This window comes from Microchirus variegatus (genome assembly GCF_963457635.1).
Source record: "Microchirus variegatus genome assembly, chromosome: 2".
NCBI lineage: Eukaryota > Metazoa > Chordata > Actinopteri > Pleuronectiformes > Soleidae > Microchirus > Microchirus variegatus.
Window position 1 is genome coordinate 43,737,460 of NC_139803.1, and position 17,057 is coordinate 43,754,516.

General features: G+C 41.4%; 2 protein-coding genes across 2 annotated transcripts in view; both read right to left on the minus strand.

Moving 5' to 3' along the window:
- LOC310944770 (coxsackievirus and adenovirus receptor homolog) overlaps positions 1-10,246 on the minus strand; it is a 35,474-nt gene extending 25,228 nt beyond the window's left edge. The window contains exon 1 of the mRNA XM_083910587.1: positions 10,175-10,246. The gene's annotated coding sequence lies outside the window, so the exon portion shown is untranslated. The remainder of the gene's footprint in view (positions 1-10,174) is intronic.
- On the minus strand, positions 7,888-10,315 carry LOC310944769 (butyrophilin subfamily 2 member A1-like). Its single transcript, XM_083910586.1, has 4 exons — positions 10,184-10,315; positions 8,612-8,947; positions 8,285-8,538; positions 7,888-8,188 (listed from the first exon to the last, which is right to left on the minus strand). Exons 1-3 carry the CDS (start codon positions 10,236-10,238, stop codon positions 8,285-8,287), a joined length of 645 nt encoding a protein of 214 aa, XP_083766712.1. The 5' UTR covers positions 10,239-10,315; the 3' UTR covers positions 7,888-8,188.
- Positions 10,316-17,057: the final 6,742 nt, after the last annotated feature.

The window sequence follows — 17,057 nt, forward strand, 5'->3', positions numbered from 1 at the left end:
CACCGCGTTTCGCGTCAGAATCCACGACGTGAGTGAAAAGGTTCAGAAAGGTTCAGGTTCGTCGATGAACCACAAGAACTAACGAAAACTGGACGAACTGGGGAGAGAACCAATCAGAAGAGTATTGTATCCACGATCTCGTTCTTTCAGTCACTAACCACAGCTCGTGACCATAGGTGAGGATAGGAGCGTAGATCGACCGGTAAATCTTCACCAAGACCGATGCAGAGTCTGCATTACTGCAGATTCCGCACCGATCCGTTTGTCGATCTCTCGCTCCATTTTTCCATCACTCGTGAACAAGACCCTGAGATACTTAAAGTCCTCCACTTGGGGCAGGATCTCAGCCCCACCCTTTTACGGTTGAGGACCATGGTCTCCTGGAGATCACGGCCCGGTGAGGCAAACAGGACTACATCATCCGCAAAGAGCAGAGACCCGATCCTGAGCTCACCAAACCGGACTCCCTCAACGCCCTGGCTGCATCTAGAAATGACAAAGGGCAACCTTGGCGGAGTCCAACTCCCACCGGAAACGGATCCAACTTACTGCCGGCAATGCGGACCAAGCTCTGGCCCGGTCGTACAGGGACCGAATGGCCCTTACCAAGGGTTCCGGAACCCCATACTCCCGGAGCACTCCCCACAGGAGTCCCCGAGGGACACGATCAAATGCCTTGACTGGTTGGGCGAACTCCCATGCACCCTCCAGGACCCTGCAGAGAGTATAGAGCTGATCCATCGTTCCGCAACCAGGACGAAAACGACACTGTTCTTCCTGGATCTGAGGTTCGACTATCCAACGGACTCTCCTCTCCAGGACCCCCGTAAAAATATTACCCCGGAGGCTGAGGAGTGTGATACCCCCTGTAGTTGGCACACACCCTCCGGTCCCCCTTCTTAAAAAGATCCGGTCTGCTAATCCAGAGGCACTGTCCCCAACGTCCACGTGACATTTAACCACCTTTGCAACCTAAACCCCAGAGATAGGACAGCCCACTCCTGAGTCCCCAGACTCTGCTTCCTCATTGGAAGGTGTGTCAGTGGGATTGAGGAGATCTTCGAAGTAATCCCGCCAACGACCCACAACGTCCCGAGTCGAGGTCAGCAGTACCCCATCCCTACTGTACACGGTGTTGATGTTGCACTGCTTCCCCCTCCTGAGTCACCGGATCGTCGACCAGAACCTCCTCAAAGCCGTCCGGGAAGTCGTGCCTTAGAGACCGCCGAAGCCGCATTTGCGCTTGGTCTGCCGGTACCCATCAGCTGCCTCTGGAGTCCCACAAGCCAAAAAGGCCTGGTAGGACTCCTTCTTCAGCTTGACGGCATCCCTTACCGCCGGTGTCCGCCAACGAGTTCGGGGGTTGCCGCCTCCAACAGGCACCAACCACCTTGCGGCCACAGCTCCGGTCAGCCATCCTCGACAATGGAGGCACGAAACCTGGCCCATTCGGCCTCAATGTCTCCCGCCTCCCTTGGGACGTGGTCGAAATTCTGCCGGAGGTGGGAGTTGAAATTCTCTCTGACAGGGGATTCCGCCAGACGTTACCAACAGACCCTCACTACACGTTTAGGTCTGCCAGGCCTGACCGGTATCCTCCCCTGCCATTGGAGCCAACTCACCACCAGGTGGTGATCAGTTGACAGCTCCGCCCCTCTCTTCACCCGAGTGTCCAAGACATATGGCCGCAAGTCGATGATTGACCTACGGCCAAGGGTATCCTGGTGCCAAGTGCACATATGGACACCCTTCTGCGCCTGAATACGCGCTCACGTCGGATTGCACATTTCCACGGTCATTTCACGCTTCATACATCTGAAAGTCGGCGGGGAAAAAGGACGTACGCCGTGTTTTTGTGCGTACGCAAACCTTTTGTACACGAGGCCCCAGGTCTCACTGTCTTTGCCCACATGAGCATTGAAGTCCCCCAGCAGGGACTCCAGAAAGACTGGGTGCTTTGAACAGTTGTTCGGTGCATAAGCACAAACAACAGTCAGCACCCGTCGCCCCACCCGGAGGTTGTCATCAGTAAATTCACTCAGTCAGTAAATGGTACATTTTTGCCACTAACTCTTCTTTGCTCTCAAATCTCTTTTTTTGGTTTCAAATCTATTCTATTTGATTGAACAATAAAGGGACAAAATCCTCTCCGAGTACATTTGTTGTTGTTTTTTCAAGTGTGAAGTGATCTGGTGATGATCTCACGCCTCGTGGTCGACGTGTCAAAACAGACGTTTGTTTCCTGTTTCCTGATGGAAACAAAGTGTTTGTGTCACTTTACTGAGAATCACTTTAGTGTTTTTAACCGACTTCATTTCTTATTTCTTATTTCAGAGCGTGATCCGCCGACGACACCGCTGAGAGTTACGGACGAATAATGATCAGAGCAAACATCAGGACAGGTACAGCTGTGAGAATGTCCGCTCTCACATGTAAGGGTTTGAAACACAGTTAAAGGTGCATTATGTAATAAATGATCAAATCCTCCTAATATGTCACAGAGACTCAGGAATAATGTTCATATAACAAACTGAACTCACCAACAACAACAGTACAGACTAAATATATAGAAAACGAATATTAAGAAAACAAGTCGGTTTTTTGTTGTTTGTTGTTTTTTTACAAATGAACATGAACGAATGATACACGGATTCTGGTCGATCTTCAGTTTTGAGTCGATGTGTTTTGGGTTTTGCACCTCAGGGCCACCGTAGAAAAGTCTCACGTCTTGTGAATCGTTTAAAGTTTGAACCACGTCTATGGGCCGGGGTTTCTGACCGTTTCATGGGTATGTGGAAATGATTTGCATGTGTGTGTGTGCGTGCGTGCGTGTGTGTCTTTGTGTGTTTGTGCGAGCGAGCTTGTGTAGCGTGTGTGCGTGTGTGAGTGTATTATATACAGACCTATTAATGTGCATAATGTTCTTATGTTCTATAATGTTCTTATGTTCTATAATGTTCTTATGTTCTATAATGTTCTTATGTTCTATAATGTTCTTATGTTCTATAATATTCTTATGTTCTATAATGTTCTTATGTTCTATAATATTCTTATGTTCTATAATGTTCTTATGTTCTATAATGTTCTTATGTTCTATAATGTTCTTATGTTCTATAATGTTCTTATGTTCTATAATATTCTTATGTTCTATAATGTTCTTATGTTCTATAATGTTCTTATGTTCTATAATATTCTTATGTTCTATAATGTTCTTATGTTCTATAATGTTCTATAATATTCTTATGTTCTATAATATTCTTATGTTCTATAATGTTCTATAATGTTCTTATGTTCTATAATATTCTTATGTTCTATAATATTCTTATGTTCTATAATGTTCTTATGTTCTATAATATTCTTATGTTCTATAATGTTCTTATGTTCTATAATGTTCTTATGTTCTATAATGTTCTTATGTTCTATAATATTCTTATGTTCTATAATGTTCTTATGTTCTATAATGTTCTTATGTTCTATAATATTCTTATGTTCTATAATGTTCTTATGTTCTATAATGTTCTTATGTTCTATAATATTCTTATGTTCTATAATGTTCTTATGTTCTATAATATTCTTATGTTCTATAATGTTCTATAATATTCGTGAATCGTTGGTTTTGTTTAACACAGCTGCACTCAACGATTCAACGGTTCAGTATTTCCTTGTGTTGTTTTGTCTCTGTTGTACCACAAGGTGGTGCAGTTGGTCTAGAGAACCAGAATACACATGTAGAGGAAGTGAGGGTTTGTTTGATGTTCAGATGTACGTGATATATATGTATATATATGTGTCTTAACCCTCAATCTTAATCCTCAATCTTAATCCTCAATCTTAATCCTCAGTCTTAATCCTCAATCTTAATCCTCGATCTTAACCCTCGATCTTAACCCTCGATCTTAACCTCAATCTTAATCCTCAATCTTAATCCTCAGTCTTAATCCTCAATCTTAACCCTCAATCTTAACCCTCGATCTTAACCCTCGATCTTAATCCTCGATCTTAATCCTCGATCTTAACCCTCGATCTTAATCCTCGATCTTAACCCTCGATCTTAACCCTCGATCTTAACCCTCAGTCTTAACCCTCAGTCTTAACCCTCAATCTGAACCCTCGATCTTAATCCTCGATCTTAATCCTCGATTTTAACCCTCGATTTTAATCCTCGATCTTAACCCTCAATCTTAACCCTCAGTCTTAACCCTCAATCTGAACCCTCGATCTTAATCCTCGATCTTAATCCTCGATCTTAATCCTCGATCTTAACCCTCAATCTTAATCCTCAATCTTAACCCTCAATCTTAATCCTCAATCTTAACCCTCAATCTCATAAATGCTCTCCCTCTAGTCCAAGTTCTGTCCCGATTCTCAGATAAATTAAGTTGAGGGTCAAGTTTAAGGGCTGTATCGCCCTCAGTCTCCATTTCTGTTTGTCCACACATACCTGCAAGTTTCAACATTATAATAACAATAATGCCAGTTTTTCAAAATAAAAGTCTCACTTTCTCTTCATTCATTCTCTTCATTCACGACACAAAGCCAGTTTTTCAAAATAAAAGTTTCACTTTCTTCATCCACACTAAAACACAAAGCCAGTTTTTCAAAATAAAAGTCTCACTTTCTTTTCATCAACACTGAAATGCAAACACACAATTTTCAAAATAAAAGTCACGTTTTCTGTGCATCTACAGTAAATTTAAATCCAAATTTTTCTAAATAGAAGTCTCCATTTCTGTTTATCCACACTAAAACACATACCTGCAAGCTTCAAAATTATAATAACAATAATGCCCAATTTTCAAAATAAAGGTCTCACTTTCTCTTCATCCACACTAAAACACAAAGCCAGTTTTTCAAAATAAAAGTCTCACTTTATTTTCATCCACACTGAAATACAAACACATCATTTTCAAAATAAAAGTCACGTTTTCTGTGTTTTTTGTCCATCCATGTGAAACACAAGCCCAGATTTCAAAGTAAAAGTCTTGGTTTCTCATCCAAAATAAAAAAATGCGTATTTGCAATATAAACCAGGACAAATGCTAAAAAACCCTTGGCATTTTCTCAATAACATTTGACAAATTATGTATAAACTGTTATATAAACAAAATATGGTCGTACATTGCAATAGAGGAATAATCTCATTCCCCGTGAAATTTCCTGTAAATTATAATATTTTTTTATGAAAAATACCACTTGACCATGTTGCTTTTACAGAAGAAACTGACACGACCAAACAAGCGCGACAGTCAACGAGGTCAATGAAACTTGTGCTTTTTATTATTTTCAATGAATAAAAAACAACAAGAACTACTGTTCTTTTATAAAAATGTGATGTAAACTCTGAATCTAGACTGCAATGAATTTGTGTTAAACATGTCAACATTTGTAGAATTGGGTGTTAATGGCTGTGTGTGTGTGTGTGTGTGTGTGTGTTCTTGTACTTGCAGCATACTGAGGACCAGTGAGGGTTTTAAACCAACAAAGTGAGGTCATTTTTACGGAGTGAGGACATTTTGGCCGGTCCTCACTTTGTTTTCATTGAAATCACTTCCTTAGGTTGCTATAACATGCTATACTCAATTTGTCAAAAATTTTAATTTTGGATGACTTTTTCTCAAATTTTGGACCATAATTTTTTTTTCAAATTTTGGACCACATTTTTTTTTTTAATTTTTGGACCAATTTTTTTTCAAATTTTGGACCAAATTTCTTTTTTCAAATTTTGGACCAAAAATTTGGGTACATTTTTTTTTTTCAATTTTGGACGACATAGTATAGAATGACGTTTTTGTCAAATCTTGGACCAAAATTTTTGGGCCATTTTTTTTTTCAAATTTTGGGTCAAATTTTTTCCAATTGAGGGCCAAATTGTTTTCAAATTTTGGGTCTAATTTTTTTCAAATTTTGGGTCAATTTTTTTTCAAATTTTGGGTCAATTTTTTTTTTTTTATTTTGGGTCAAAAAAAAATTCCCAATATTTGGAAGACATAGTATAGTATGACGTTTTTGTCAAATTTTGGACCAAAATTTTTTTGTCAAATTCTTTTTTAAATTTTGGTCTACATAGTATAGTATGACGTTTTTGTAAAATGTTGGACCAAAAATTAAAAAAATAAAATAAAATCGAAAAGTTTTCCAGCCCTTTTTGCTCTGGGGCTCCACCTGCAGACATTTTATGGTACTGCAACCAGTAGTTCTTTGTAGATGTCATTCATGAAGTAGATATTTGTAATTGTGTTGATTTATAAAGTGGAAATGCTGGTCCTCAGTATGCAGCAAGTACAAGAATGTGTGTGTGTGTGTGTGTGTGTGTGTGTGTGTGTGTGTGTGTGTGTGTGTGTGTGTGTGAGGCTCTATTATTATTACATCACCATGCAAAATAATGACTTCATCCTAACCTTACATAGCTTTGATATTAAAGTTGTAGAAAAATTGCCACTCTTTTCCTAAGAAATATAAATATATATATAAAATATATATAAATATACAACACTTAATATAGTTCCACATAATAAGTTTGTCCACATTACATCTTTGACCAGCATCAAAAACTTCTAAGATTTGACAAAATCATGGTCTTAATATATGTCTATACATATGCCAAACTCGACGATTTTTTTTTTTTTGTTTTTTTTGGATCGAGGTCTCTTTTATTTCCCAAATATAACAAGCATATAGCAGCATTCTGATGAATCTCTATGTTAGCACTTGGTTGCACTTCATCCTCATTCAGTACAGTGTGAAGAAATAATTTAAATAATAAATTATTAAATAAAAAAAAACAAAAACGTGTTGTGCTGTGTCCATTTATCAAATAAAGCATGTATCCAAGAAGATAGCACCACACAGCAGCTTCTACTGGAAACAGAAGCACGGATGTCAACCTGAACACTGAAGTAAACATTCATACTGGGAGAGTGAGTGACGAGGCTCACCTGGAACCTCGTTTTAATGATTTTTTTTTTTTTTTTGTCAAATGGAGCAAAGAAACCAGACGATATTCACATTTAAGAAGCTAACAAATCACAAAGTTTGTATTAATTGTTAAAAAAAAAACAAACAAAAAAAAAAACCTCTCTATAATTGATTAATTCATTGTTGCAGCTCTACTGGTTATCTAAATGTTTCACGAATATTACATGATAACAGATTTTGGTGTTCTGGGCACTATACGGCGCATGACGACTGGCCGGAAAAAGACTTCAACAGACACCAGAGGACCTCAGAAGACTTTAGAACATCTCAGACGACCTCAGAGGACTCTCCTAGAAGACTTCAGAAGATCTCAGAAGACTTTAGAAGACCTCATAAGACTTTAGAAGATCTCATAAGACTTCAGAAGACCTCAGAAGACTTTAGAAGACCTCATAAGACTTCAGAAGACCTCAGAAGACTTTAGAAGATCTCATAAGACTTTAGAAGACTTTAGAAGACCTCATAAGACTTTAAAAGATATCATAAGACTTTAGAAGACCTCAGAAGACTTTAGAAGACCTCATAAGACTTCAGAAGACCTCAGAAGACTTCAGAAGATCTCAGAAGACCTCAGAAGACTTTACAAGATCTCATAAGACTTTAGAAGACCTCAGAAGACTTTAGAAGACCTCAGAACCTTGGTACTATTGCATTTCCCAAGTGGAGATCACTGATGAGGGACAGAGGACTACGCCCTGACGCCGACGTCACGTCTTTTATACACACACACACACACACACACACACATACACACACACACACACAGTCAAATACATTACACACACACACACACACACACATATATATACAGTATATACTCCACAAAAATAGAAACACACGAAGAAAAACTTGTAGTTATTGTGACAAAACAGAGTAACTATCCAAAAATAACAGTACAACTTTATCAATAAAGTGGCTTTAATTTGCGAGCATCAGGATCCATTTCAAAACAAAAGTCCTGGAGTAACAGCAGGGAGGACACAACGGGGGTCGAAGTTCACGCGCTGAAATCCGCCTGTTGTGCAGAGTAACAGTCTCACCGGCAGTTCTGGTCGCTGGGCTGAACCAATCACGGAGGTGCTGGAGCCTCATGTACCGGACCTGAGCGTCGTTCCAGTCTCTCTGAAACGAGTCCGCGGCGCCCTTTTATTGATCAGACCAAGTTTGCTTAGTTTGATAGTTTTGATGGAACTGGATGGCGCGATCAGCTGATCTGTGGAGTAAACAAAGCGGGCGACATGGAGTGGCTGTCACCATGTATTATTACAGTGTATTAAAGTGCGGAAATACATTGGTGTAATACACTTACTCATACAATGTCAGGTGATTGTTGAACCAAGGCTGTGATGGACCCTAATTCACTTGGAACCTTCTTTTTGGATAATTTGTGCGTCTTTGAGAGAACGATGACAACAATCACAACACAAACAAACCCCACAGTCACACACACACCAGCGATCAGCCCAACACTGTTTCCACGGTTTCCTTCATCCGATTTTCCTTCTTCTTCCAACTTTTCTTCATCTTTGTTCTCTTCGTCCTCATTCAGTGGAGCTGTGAGACCTGCAGAGAAGGACCAGGTGTCAGCAAGTTTGGACTCTACCAACTCAACCAGATCTGGACTCTACCAACTCACCTGGCGGCTCAATGACTCTCAGGTTGATGACTCTCTTGGACTCTACGTTGTTTCCTCCGATCTTCACGATGCTTCTACACTCGTAAACTCCAGAGTCGTCGACGGTGACGTTCTTCACCGTGATGGAAACGTCTCCGTCTTTTATCTCGGGATTTCTCAGCTCCACTCGACCGCGATAACGTGGATTCTGGTAGTTTTCGTACGGACGCGCGTTACGGTAGAAGAAGACGTACTTGAGCGGCTGCAGGTCAGATCTTGTCCACTCGATCAGCGTCATCCCTCCATTGCACTCAAGAGTTACGTCACTTCCAGACGTCACTGTTAGCTCGTCTAGACCTAAAAACAACGAAAACAGAAAACAGTGAGCAGATAAAAAGAGTTTTCTGTTAATAATTATGATGAATCGTTGCTTCTTCTTTAGGCTAAAACATGCTAACAGTTATATTTAACATGTGTCACTTTCATATTTTCTTCAGAATAAAAGCTCTGAATTCTGTATGAAATGGTTGTTTTTGTGAAGAAAAGGAAATTTATAACTTAATTTACTGAAGAATATGAATCTGTTCTGTTTTTATTGTCGTTTTTGGAAGTGGACGTTTTTGTCCTTAAGGACTTAAGAGGGAGTAAAAAAAAACAGACAGTTTTCTATTGATTTATTAAGAATGATTAAAGGTGCATTATGTAATAAATGATAAAATCCTCCTAATATGTCACAGAGACTCAGGAATAATGTTCATATAACAAACTGAACTCACCAACAACAACAGTACAGACAAAATATTCGCATTAAAATAATATTTTTTGGACCGAAAAGTCGTGTTTGTGTTTTGAAACCGCTCTGGCAACCTCGACTCTGGAGGGGAGGGGCGGAGGAGGAGGAGGAGGAGGAGGAGGAGGAGGAGGAGGAGGAGGAGGAGGAGGGGGCGGGGACGACTCGCCGCAGTGTTTTGAATTTGAGTGTAGTAACTGTTTTTGGCCACATTGTTACAGATGGAGAGAGTTATTCTATTCAACACTGATGCATTTTATATATATATATATATATATATACATATACATATACATATACATATACATATACATATACATATACATATACATATACATATATATTTTTTATTTTTTTTATATGTATATTCAAACTGTTAAAATCCTCAAAAGTGAAAGAATGTTCTTCTTAGTTTTGAGCCTGACGGGAGTTGTTTGTTTTCAAACGCCAAAGTAACCTCACCTTAACAAGATGAGACTTGACTACACACACACACACACACACACACACACACACACACACATTCTGAGCCTAAAACATAGGAAACTGCGCAGGAAACTGCGCAGAAAAGTGCATGCATTACACAACAGCTGCTGTTGTTGTTGTTGTTATTATTTTAAATATCACTAGAGGTCCTCAAAACAACCGCACTCTGAAGTTCACTTCCTGTTTACATTATTTTCATTTTTTGCACTCGGCTGTTTTCAGCTGCAAAATAACAACAAAGAACTTTTATCTGCAGACACGCGCGCGCGCACACACACACACACACACACACGCACACACACACACACTCTGCTCACCGTTGAGGACCAAAGCCAGAGACAGGAACAAAATATCCCTTAAATACTGCGACATGACTGAGAAACAGCTGTGTGTGTGTGTGAGTGTGAGAGAGAGAATCCTGTAACAAAAACAACATGAGTGTGTGTGTGTGTGAGTGTGTGTCTGTGAGTGTGTGTGTGTTGAAAGGGGGAGGAGTCATCGAGTTCCTCTCTTATCAGCAAAGTCAAAAAAGACCGAGAGATTTTCTTCCTCTTCACTGTGAAGAGAATCTTACCGTCTCAGCTCAATATTCAATACAAACATATATATAATATATATATATATATATATACAGTATATATATTTTTTATATATTTATAGTTGTCCATCAAACTGCTCTGACCTGCTGAAGTCTCTCTGCTGCCATCTGCTGGACACAAGCCATTTCATTTGCAACAGACTAATTCCGGGAAGTCACGCCTCATGGTGAACGTGTCGTACAAACGTTAGCTTCCTGTTTCCTGATGGAAACAAAGTGTTTCCACCACTGTTTGACTCCGCCCCCATTTAGGAACGCGCCCACACTTTAGTGCAGAAAAACTCAAATATATATTGTTGTTTTTAATTATTGTTATTATTATTATTATTATTATTATATTTTTTATGATGATTCTCACTGATCTGATGACAATAAAATCAAATTCATGTCATTCATAAAGGTTTAGTGCATCATTTGTGGAAGTGTGATTGTATGACGTACTAACACTGACTGTGCTGTGAGCGCCCCCTGCTGCTGTGAACCAGCCTTAAGCCCAATTTATACTCCTGCGTAAAGTGCTCTGCGTAGCTACGCAGAGTCCTCTGCGTCGACGCAGAACCTGTCGAAGAGCCTCTGCGTCGTCTCCGGGTGCACGGAATATTTTTTAAGTGTCCGTCACTCCGTCAAGGGACTACGGAGACGGCAAGAGCTGCGATTGGTCCTCAGGACAGGCCGAGCTAAGCTGCTCTGTGCCGGCTCTCAGTGCGCTCCGGGCGTCCTGACAGAGGCGGAGCTGATCCCCGCCGATAACGCCGCTGCCGAACTATAAATACGTCATATCTTAACACACACAGCACATGTTTAGACTCTAAATGGCCAATTTCTCGCCTCAAATTATCTTAAAACTGCGTTCCGTGACACAGAAAAGTGAGAAACGGCCACTTTTTCAACAACAACAGTCTTTCTCTCTCTTTCTTTCTCGGACGCCATTGCTCACTGTAGCCAGAAGCACAACAACCTTGCGCAGCGACCCCTACTGATCGGGCGGGAAATTGCAGCGAGTGTCCGTCACCACGACGCAGAAGTATAAATGCTCGAGGCGTCTCCGTGGTGACGCAGACGGATAACGCATACGCAGTCGGAGAAGTATAATGTGGCCTTTAGACAAAGAGCCTTAATAAAAGACTCACCTGATAAAAGTTGATGTCTGTGATGTATTACCAACATGTTTCACATCTTTATCTCAATGTTAGACGGACTTTGACAACAGGAAACTGACGTTTGTAAACCACTCACTCTCCCACACCAAAGCCCATAGAGAAAAACAGTGATTTTAACATCACAGAGACACAGGAGTTCACAGGAGTTGTTGATCCACTGCTGCCTCCATCACTAACTTACAATGACTGATTTTAATGAATTCGGCTTTTAAAATATTTAATTTCGACTTAACTCAGTGACACAAAGTGACCACACGAGGCAGCAGAGGACCAGCAGCTCATGTGTCCACTGTGAGCTTAAATCCCTGGTTTTCTCTATGGGCTTTGGTGTGGGAGAGTGAGTGGTTTTACAAACTTCAGTCTCAGAAATGAAATGACTTTGTTTTGTAATGAACCACAGCATCATGTTGAACATAACTTTATTGACAAAACTGCATAAAAACAGGCAAATAAACACGAGTAAAACTTTAAACTGAAATGTTTACAAAAAAACAAACATTGAGGTTTATCTCAGAATCGATGCTCAGTGGTGACGTTAGCGATGGTTGGTTCGTGCTCGACGTCCAATCCCTCGTCAGCGTTTGAGGCTGTTGTCGTGGAAACGGACAGGGCTTTACCTGCAGGGTTTAGTAAAGACGAGTTTATTTAGGTTTGTCGGACGATCGGTTAATTGGTCGATCAGTTGATTACCTGCGTGTTGTGGGCGTGGCGTCTGTCTGATGTCGCGGTATCTGAACACCATGAAGAGAGTGGAGATGAAGTACGGCAGAGAAACCACGACACAGCGAATCATCGTGAACAGTGACTGAGGAGCTCCTGACGACACTGAATCACCTGGGAAAACACATCACAGTGACATCACAGTAAAATCACACTAACATCACAGTGACATCACAGTAAAATCACACTAACATCACAGTGACATCACAGTAAAATCACACTAACATCACAGTGACATCACAGTGATATCACAGTGACCTCATTACATCACAGTGACATCATTACATCACACTAACATCACAGTGACATCACAGCATCACAGTAAAACATCACAGTGACATCACAGCGACATCACGATAACATCACAGCATCACCACAGTGACGTAACAGTAACATCACAATAACAACACAGTGACATCACAGTGACATCACAGTGATATCACAGTGACCTCATTACATCACAGTGACATCACAGTAACATCACAGTGACCTCATTACAACACAGTGACATCACAGTAACATCATAACATCACAGTGACATCATAACATCACAGTGACACCACGATAACATCACAGTGACATCACAACATCACAGTGACATCATAACAACACAGTGACATCACAGTAACATCATAACATCACAGTGACATCACAACATCACAGTAACATCACAACATCGTAATGACATCACAGTGACATCATAACATCACAGTGACACCACGATAACATCACAGTGACATCACAACATCACAGTGACATCATAACAACACAGTGACATCACAGTAACATCATAACATCACAGTGACATCACAACATCACAGTAACATCACAACATCGTAATGACATCACAGTGACATCATAACATCACAGTGACACCACGATAACATCACAGTGACATCACAACATCACAGTGACATCATAACAACACAGTGACATCACAACATCACAGTGACATCATAACAACACAGTGACATCATAACATCACAGTGACATCATAACATCACAGTGACATCATTACATCACAGTGACATCATAACATCACAGTGACATCACAGTAAGATCACAGTAAGATCATAACATCACAGTGACATCACAGTGACATCATAACATCACAGTAAGATCACAGTAAGATCACAGTAAGATCATAACATCACAGTAACATCACAGTGACATCATAACATCACAGTGACATCACTTGACCTCTGACCTCACCTTTGACAAGCAGCCTGATGGGCGGAGACTTGGCCCCGCTGACGTCACACATGTAGACGCCCTCAGCGGACTTGGAGATGTGATAGAGGGTCATGTGACCTGTGGGCGTGTCCTCGACGTGGTAACCGTCTTTATAGAACGCGGCCGGCCGGTTGAACGGCGCGGTGGTCGTTTGACAGCGCAGAGTCACGTTGTCGCCCTCTGCTGGCGGGTGGATGGGACTGCGCAGGAGCACGGTTTTATGTAAACCTGCTGCAGCAACGATATTAACATATTAGTACGATGATAGTACGATGCCCCGCCCCCTCGCCCCGCCCCCTCGCCCCACCCCCCTCCCCCCCGTCAGGTGGACTCTCCTACCGTAAATGTTGAGTTCGACAGCGCTGCTCCGTTGCAGCGTGACCGACTCGCACCAGTAGATGCCGCTGTCGGGCGGCTTGACCGTGGTCACCCTGCAGCCAGAGGAGTCGAGCGCCCCCCAGTGGACGCCGCAGGTGGACAACGTCCCGGTGGCCGTGGTGAACCTCCTGACGTGGAAGCTGCTGCTGCTGCTGTCGTTGTCGTTGTTGTTGTTGTTGTTGTTGCCGCAGGTCAGCGACAGATTCTCGTACTCGCTCAGCTGAGTCGACTCGGGGACCGCGGTGAGGGTCAGCGAATCGCCGTCGTCGTCTGATGACGGAGATTATAAAGCTCACTCAGCTGCAGTACCGCTAACGGCCACCGGGTTCGAAGTTTTCTTTTTACGTTTAAATTGAAAGCTAAAATAAATAAAAAATCGAGCGAAATTGAACCTTTGATGAGCAGCCAGCTGCTCGGAGACTCTTTGACCTCGCCGTCGACTCGCCGCCGACACTTGTAAACGCCCTCGTGCGACTTGTTGACGTTGCTGAGGGTCACGTGATCCGTCGGCCCCGTGTAGACGCTGCGGTCGTCTTTGAAGAAGGTCACCTGACGGTCGGTGGGCGTGTCCTTTGTCTCGCAGCGCAGCGTGACGTCACTTCCCTGCGTCACGGGAAGGAAGGGGCTCTGCAGGATCACTCGTCTGTCTGGACACGGAACAGAGACAAGCGGTGTATAAAATGACGGCGTACACTGCAGTCGGCCACCAGGGGGCGACTTGGAATTTTCAAATGGTCCGACGTTGAAACTACAGAAACTAAATGAAAACGTCAATTACAGCGTGTTGACAAAGTTTCTTCATTTGTTCGAATCATGTCTGCTAACATGAAAGGGGCGGAGCTTACAACCATTTACGGCAGCGGGCCACCAGGGGGCGATCTATACTTTTAAGATGTCGTCTGACTTTGTTGACAGAAACTAAATTAAAACTAAAATGTATTTATTTATTGTGTTTTAAAGTTTTCATTTATTCGAATCATGTCTGCTAACATGAAAGGGGCGGAGCTTACAACCAGGCCACCAGGGGGCGATCTATACTTTTAAGATGTTGTCCAACCTTTGTTTACAGAAACTAAATTAAAATTTAAACGTATTTATTTATTGTGTTTTAAAGTTTTAGATTTATTCGTATATATGTGATTTAAAAAAAACAATATTATGATGTATACTGCAGTCGGCCACCAGGGGGCGACTTCGAATTTTCAAATGGTCCGACGTTGAAACTACATAAACTAAATGAAAACGTCAATTACAGCGTGTTGACAAGGTTTCTTCATTTGTTCGAATCATGTCTGCTAACATGAAAGGGGCGGAGCTTACAACCAGGCCACCAGGGGGCGATCTATACTTTTAAGATGTCGTCCAACTTTGTTTACAGAAACTAAATTAAAACATAAACTAATTTATTTTGTTTAATGTTTTTGATTTATTCGTATATGTGATAAAAAAAAAAAACAATATTATGATATATATTGCAGTTGGCCACCAGGGGGCGAATTCGAATTTTCAAATGGTCCAACTTTGTTTACAGAAACTAAATTAAAATATGAACTAATTTATTTTGTTTAAAGTGTATGTGATCGGAAAAAAAAATGATGATGTATACTTCAGTCGGCCACCAGGGGGCGACTTCAAATTTTCAAATGGTCCAGCGTTGTTTAAAGAAATTAAATTTAAACGTCAATTACAGCGTGTTTAAAAAGTTTCTTCATTTATTCAAATCATGCCTCCGTCTGCTAACATGAAGGGCCGGAGCTTACAACCATTTACGGCAGCCGGCCACCAGGGGGCGATCTACACTTTCAAGATGTCGTCCAACTTTGTTTATAGAAACTAAATTAAAACATAAACTAATTTATTTTGTTTAAAGATTTGATGTATTCGTATATGTGATCGTGAAACAAATTTACGATGCATACTGCAGCCGGCCACCAGGGGGTCATCTATACTTTTAAGATGTCGTCCTACTTTGTTTACAGAAACTTCATTAAAACATCCAACTAATTTATTTTGTTTGAAGTTTTTGATGTATTCGTATATGTGATCGAAAAAAATTATTATGATGTATACTGCAGTCGGCCACCAGGGGGCTACCTAAAATGGTCTGGCTTTATCTTTTTCAAATGAAAACTAAATTGAAACATGAACGACTGCTTGTTTTGATTTATTTTGTACTTTATCATAAAAAGAAATGTATGATGTATACTACAGCTGGCCACCAGGGGGCAATGTTGCCATGTTGTCCATTATTGTACTTTTGAACTTTTAAGCATTTTAGAAGAAGACGCTCACCGTCGTCGTTCCAGAATCTTACCGGTGACCGTGATGTTGACGGCGCTGCTGCTCTCTCGGTAACTCGACTCGCACCAGTAGACGCCGCTGGTCGTTAGCTTCACCGTGTTCACGAAGCAGGTGGACGCCGTCTGCGTTCCCCAGCCCGAGCCGCACTCCGACACGAGCAAGCTGCCGACAAATCAACACGCTAATGCTACGTAGCCAGTTCGTGTTTGTACACTTCGACCAAATAACGAAAAAAGTTGCGATCTTTTAGCGTAGCGTTAGCTCAGGGCTGTGACGGAAAACTGACCTGTCCCTAGTGTATCTCCACACCTTCCATTGGTCGGAGCCCAGGTGTTCGCAGGTCACCACGATGTGTTCGTACTCGAAGAACTGAGTCCTGTTGGGCTCGACGCTCACCGAGGCTACGACGACGCAACGAAAACAAAGTATTAAAAACACACACAAGACACGAGATGACACAAAAACAACAAACAAATACGTCCAGCGTTAAGCTAAAATTAAAAATTTCAATTGTCGGTAAAAAAAACGGTAAGTTTAGCAGAGGGTGTCGGGTGATGCTAACTGTACGAAGTAGAATTTAAAATGAAAGTAAATTGATTTTGGAATCATACGTAGGATTTGTAACTATAAGTCGGAGTTTTAACTTTAATCTACAGTTGGACATCGTTAGCTTTGATTTTTGCGTCGGACGTCGCCGCGCTCAGTCCATTTTTTTTCACTCTCTGCGATAAAGAATTCGTAACTTGGCTGTCGTAGTCACTCTGGTGCGTTCACGATGCGCGGTTTAATCGAGCTAAGGCC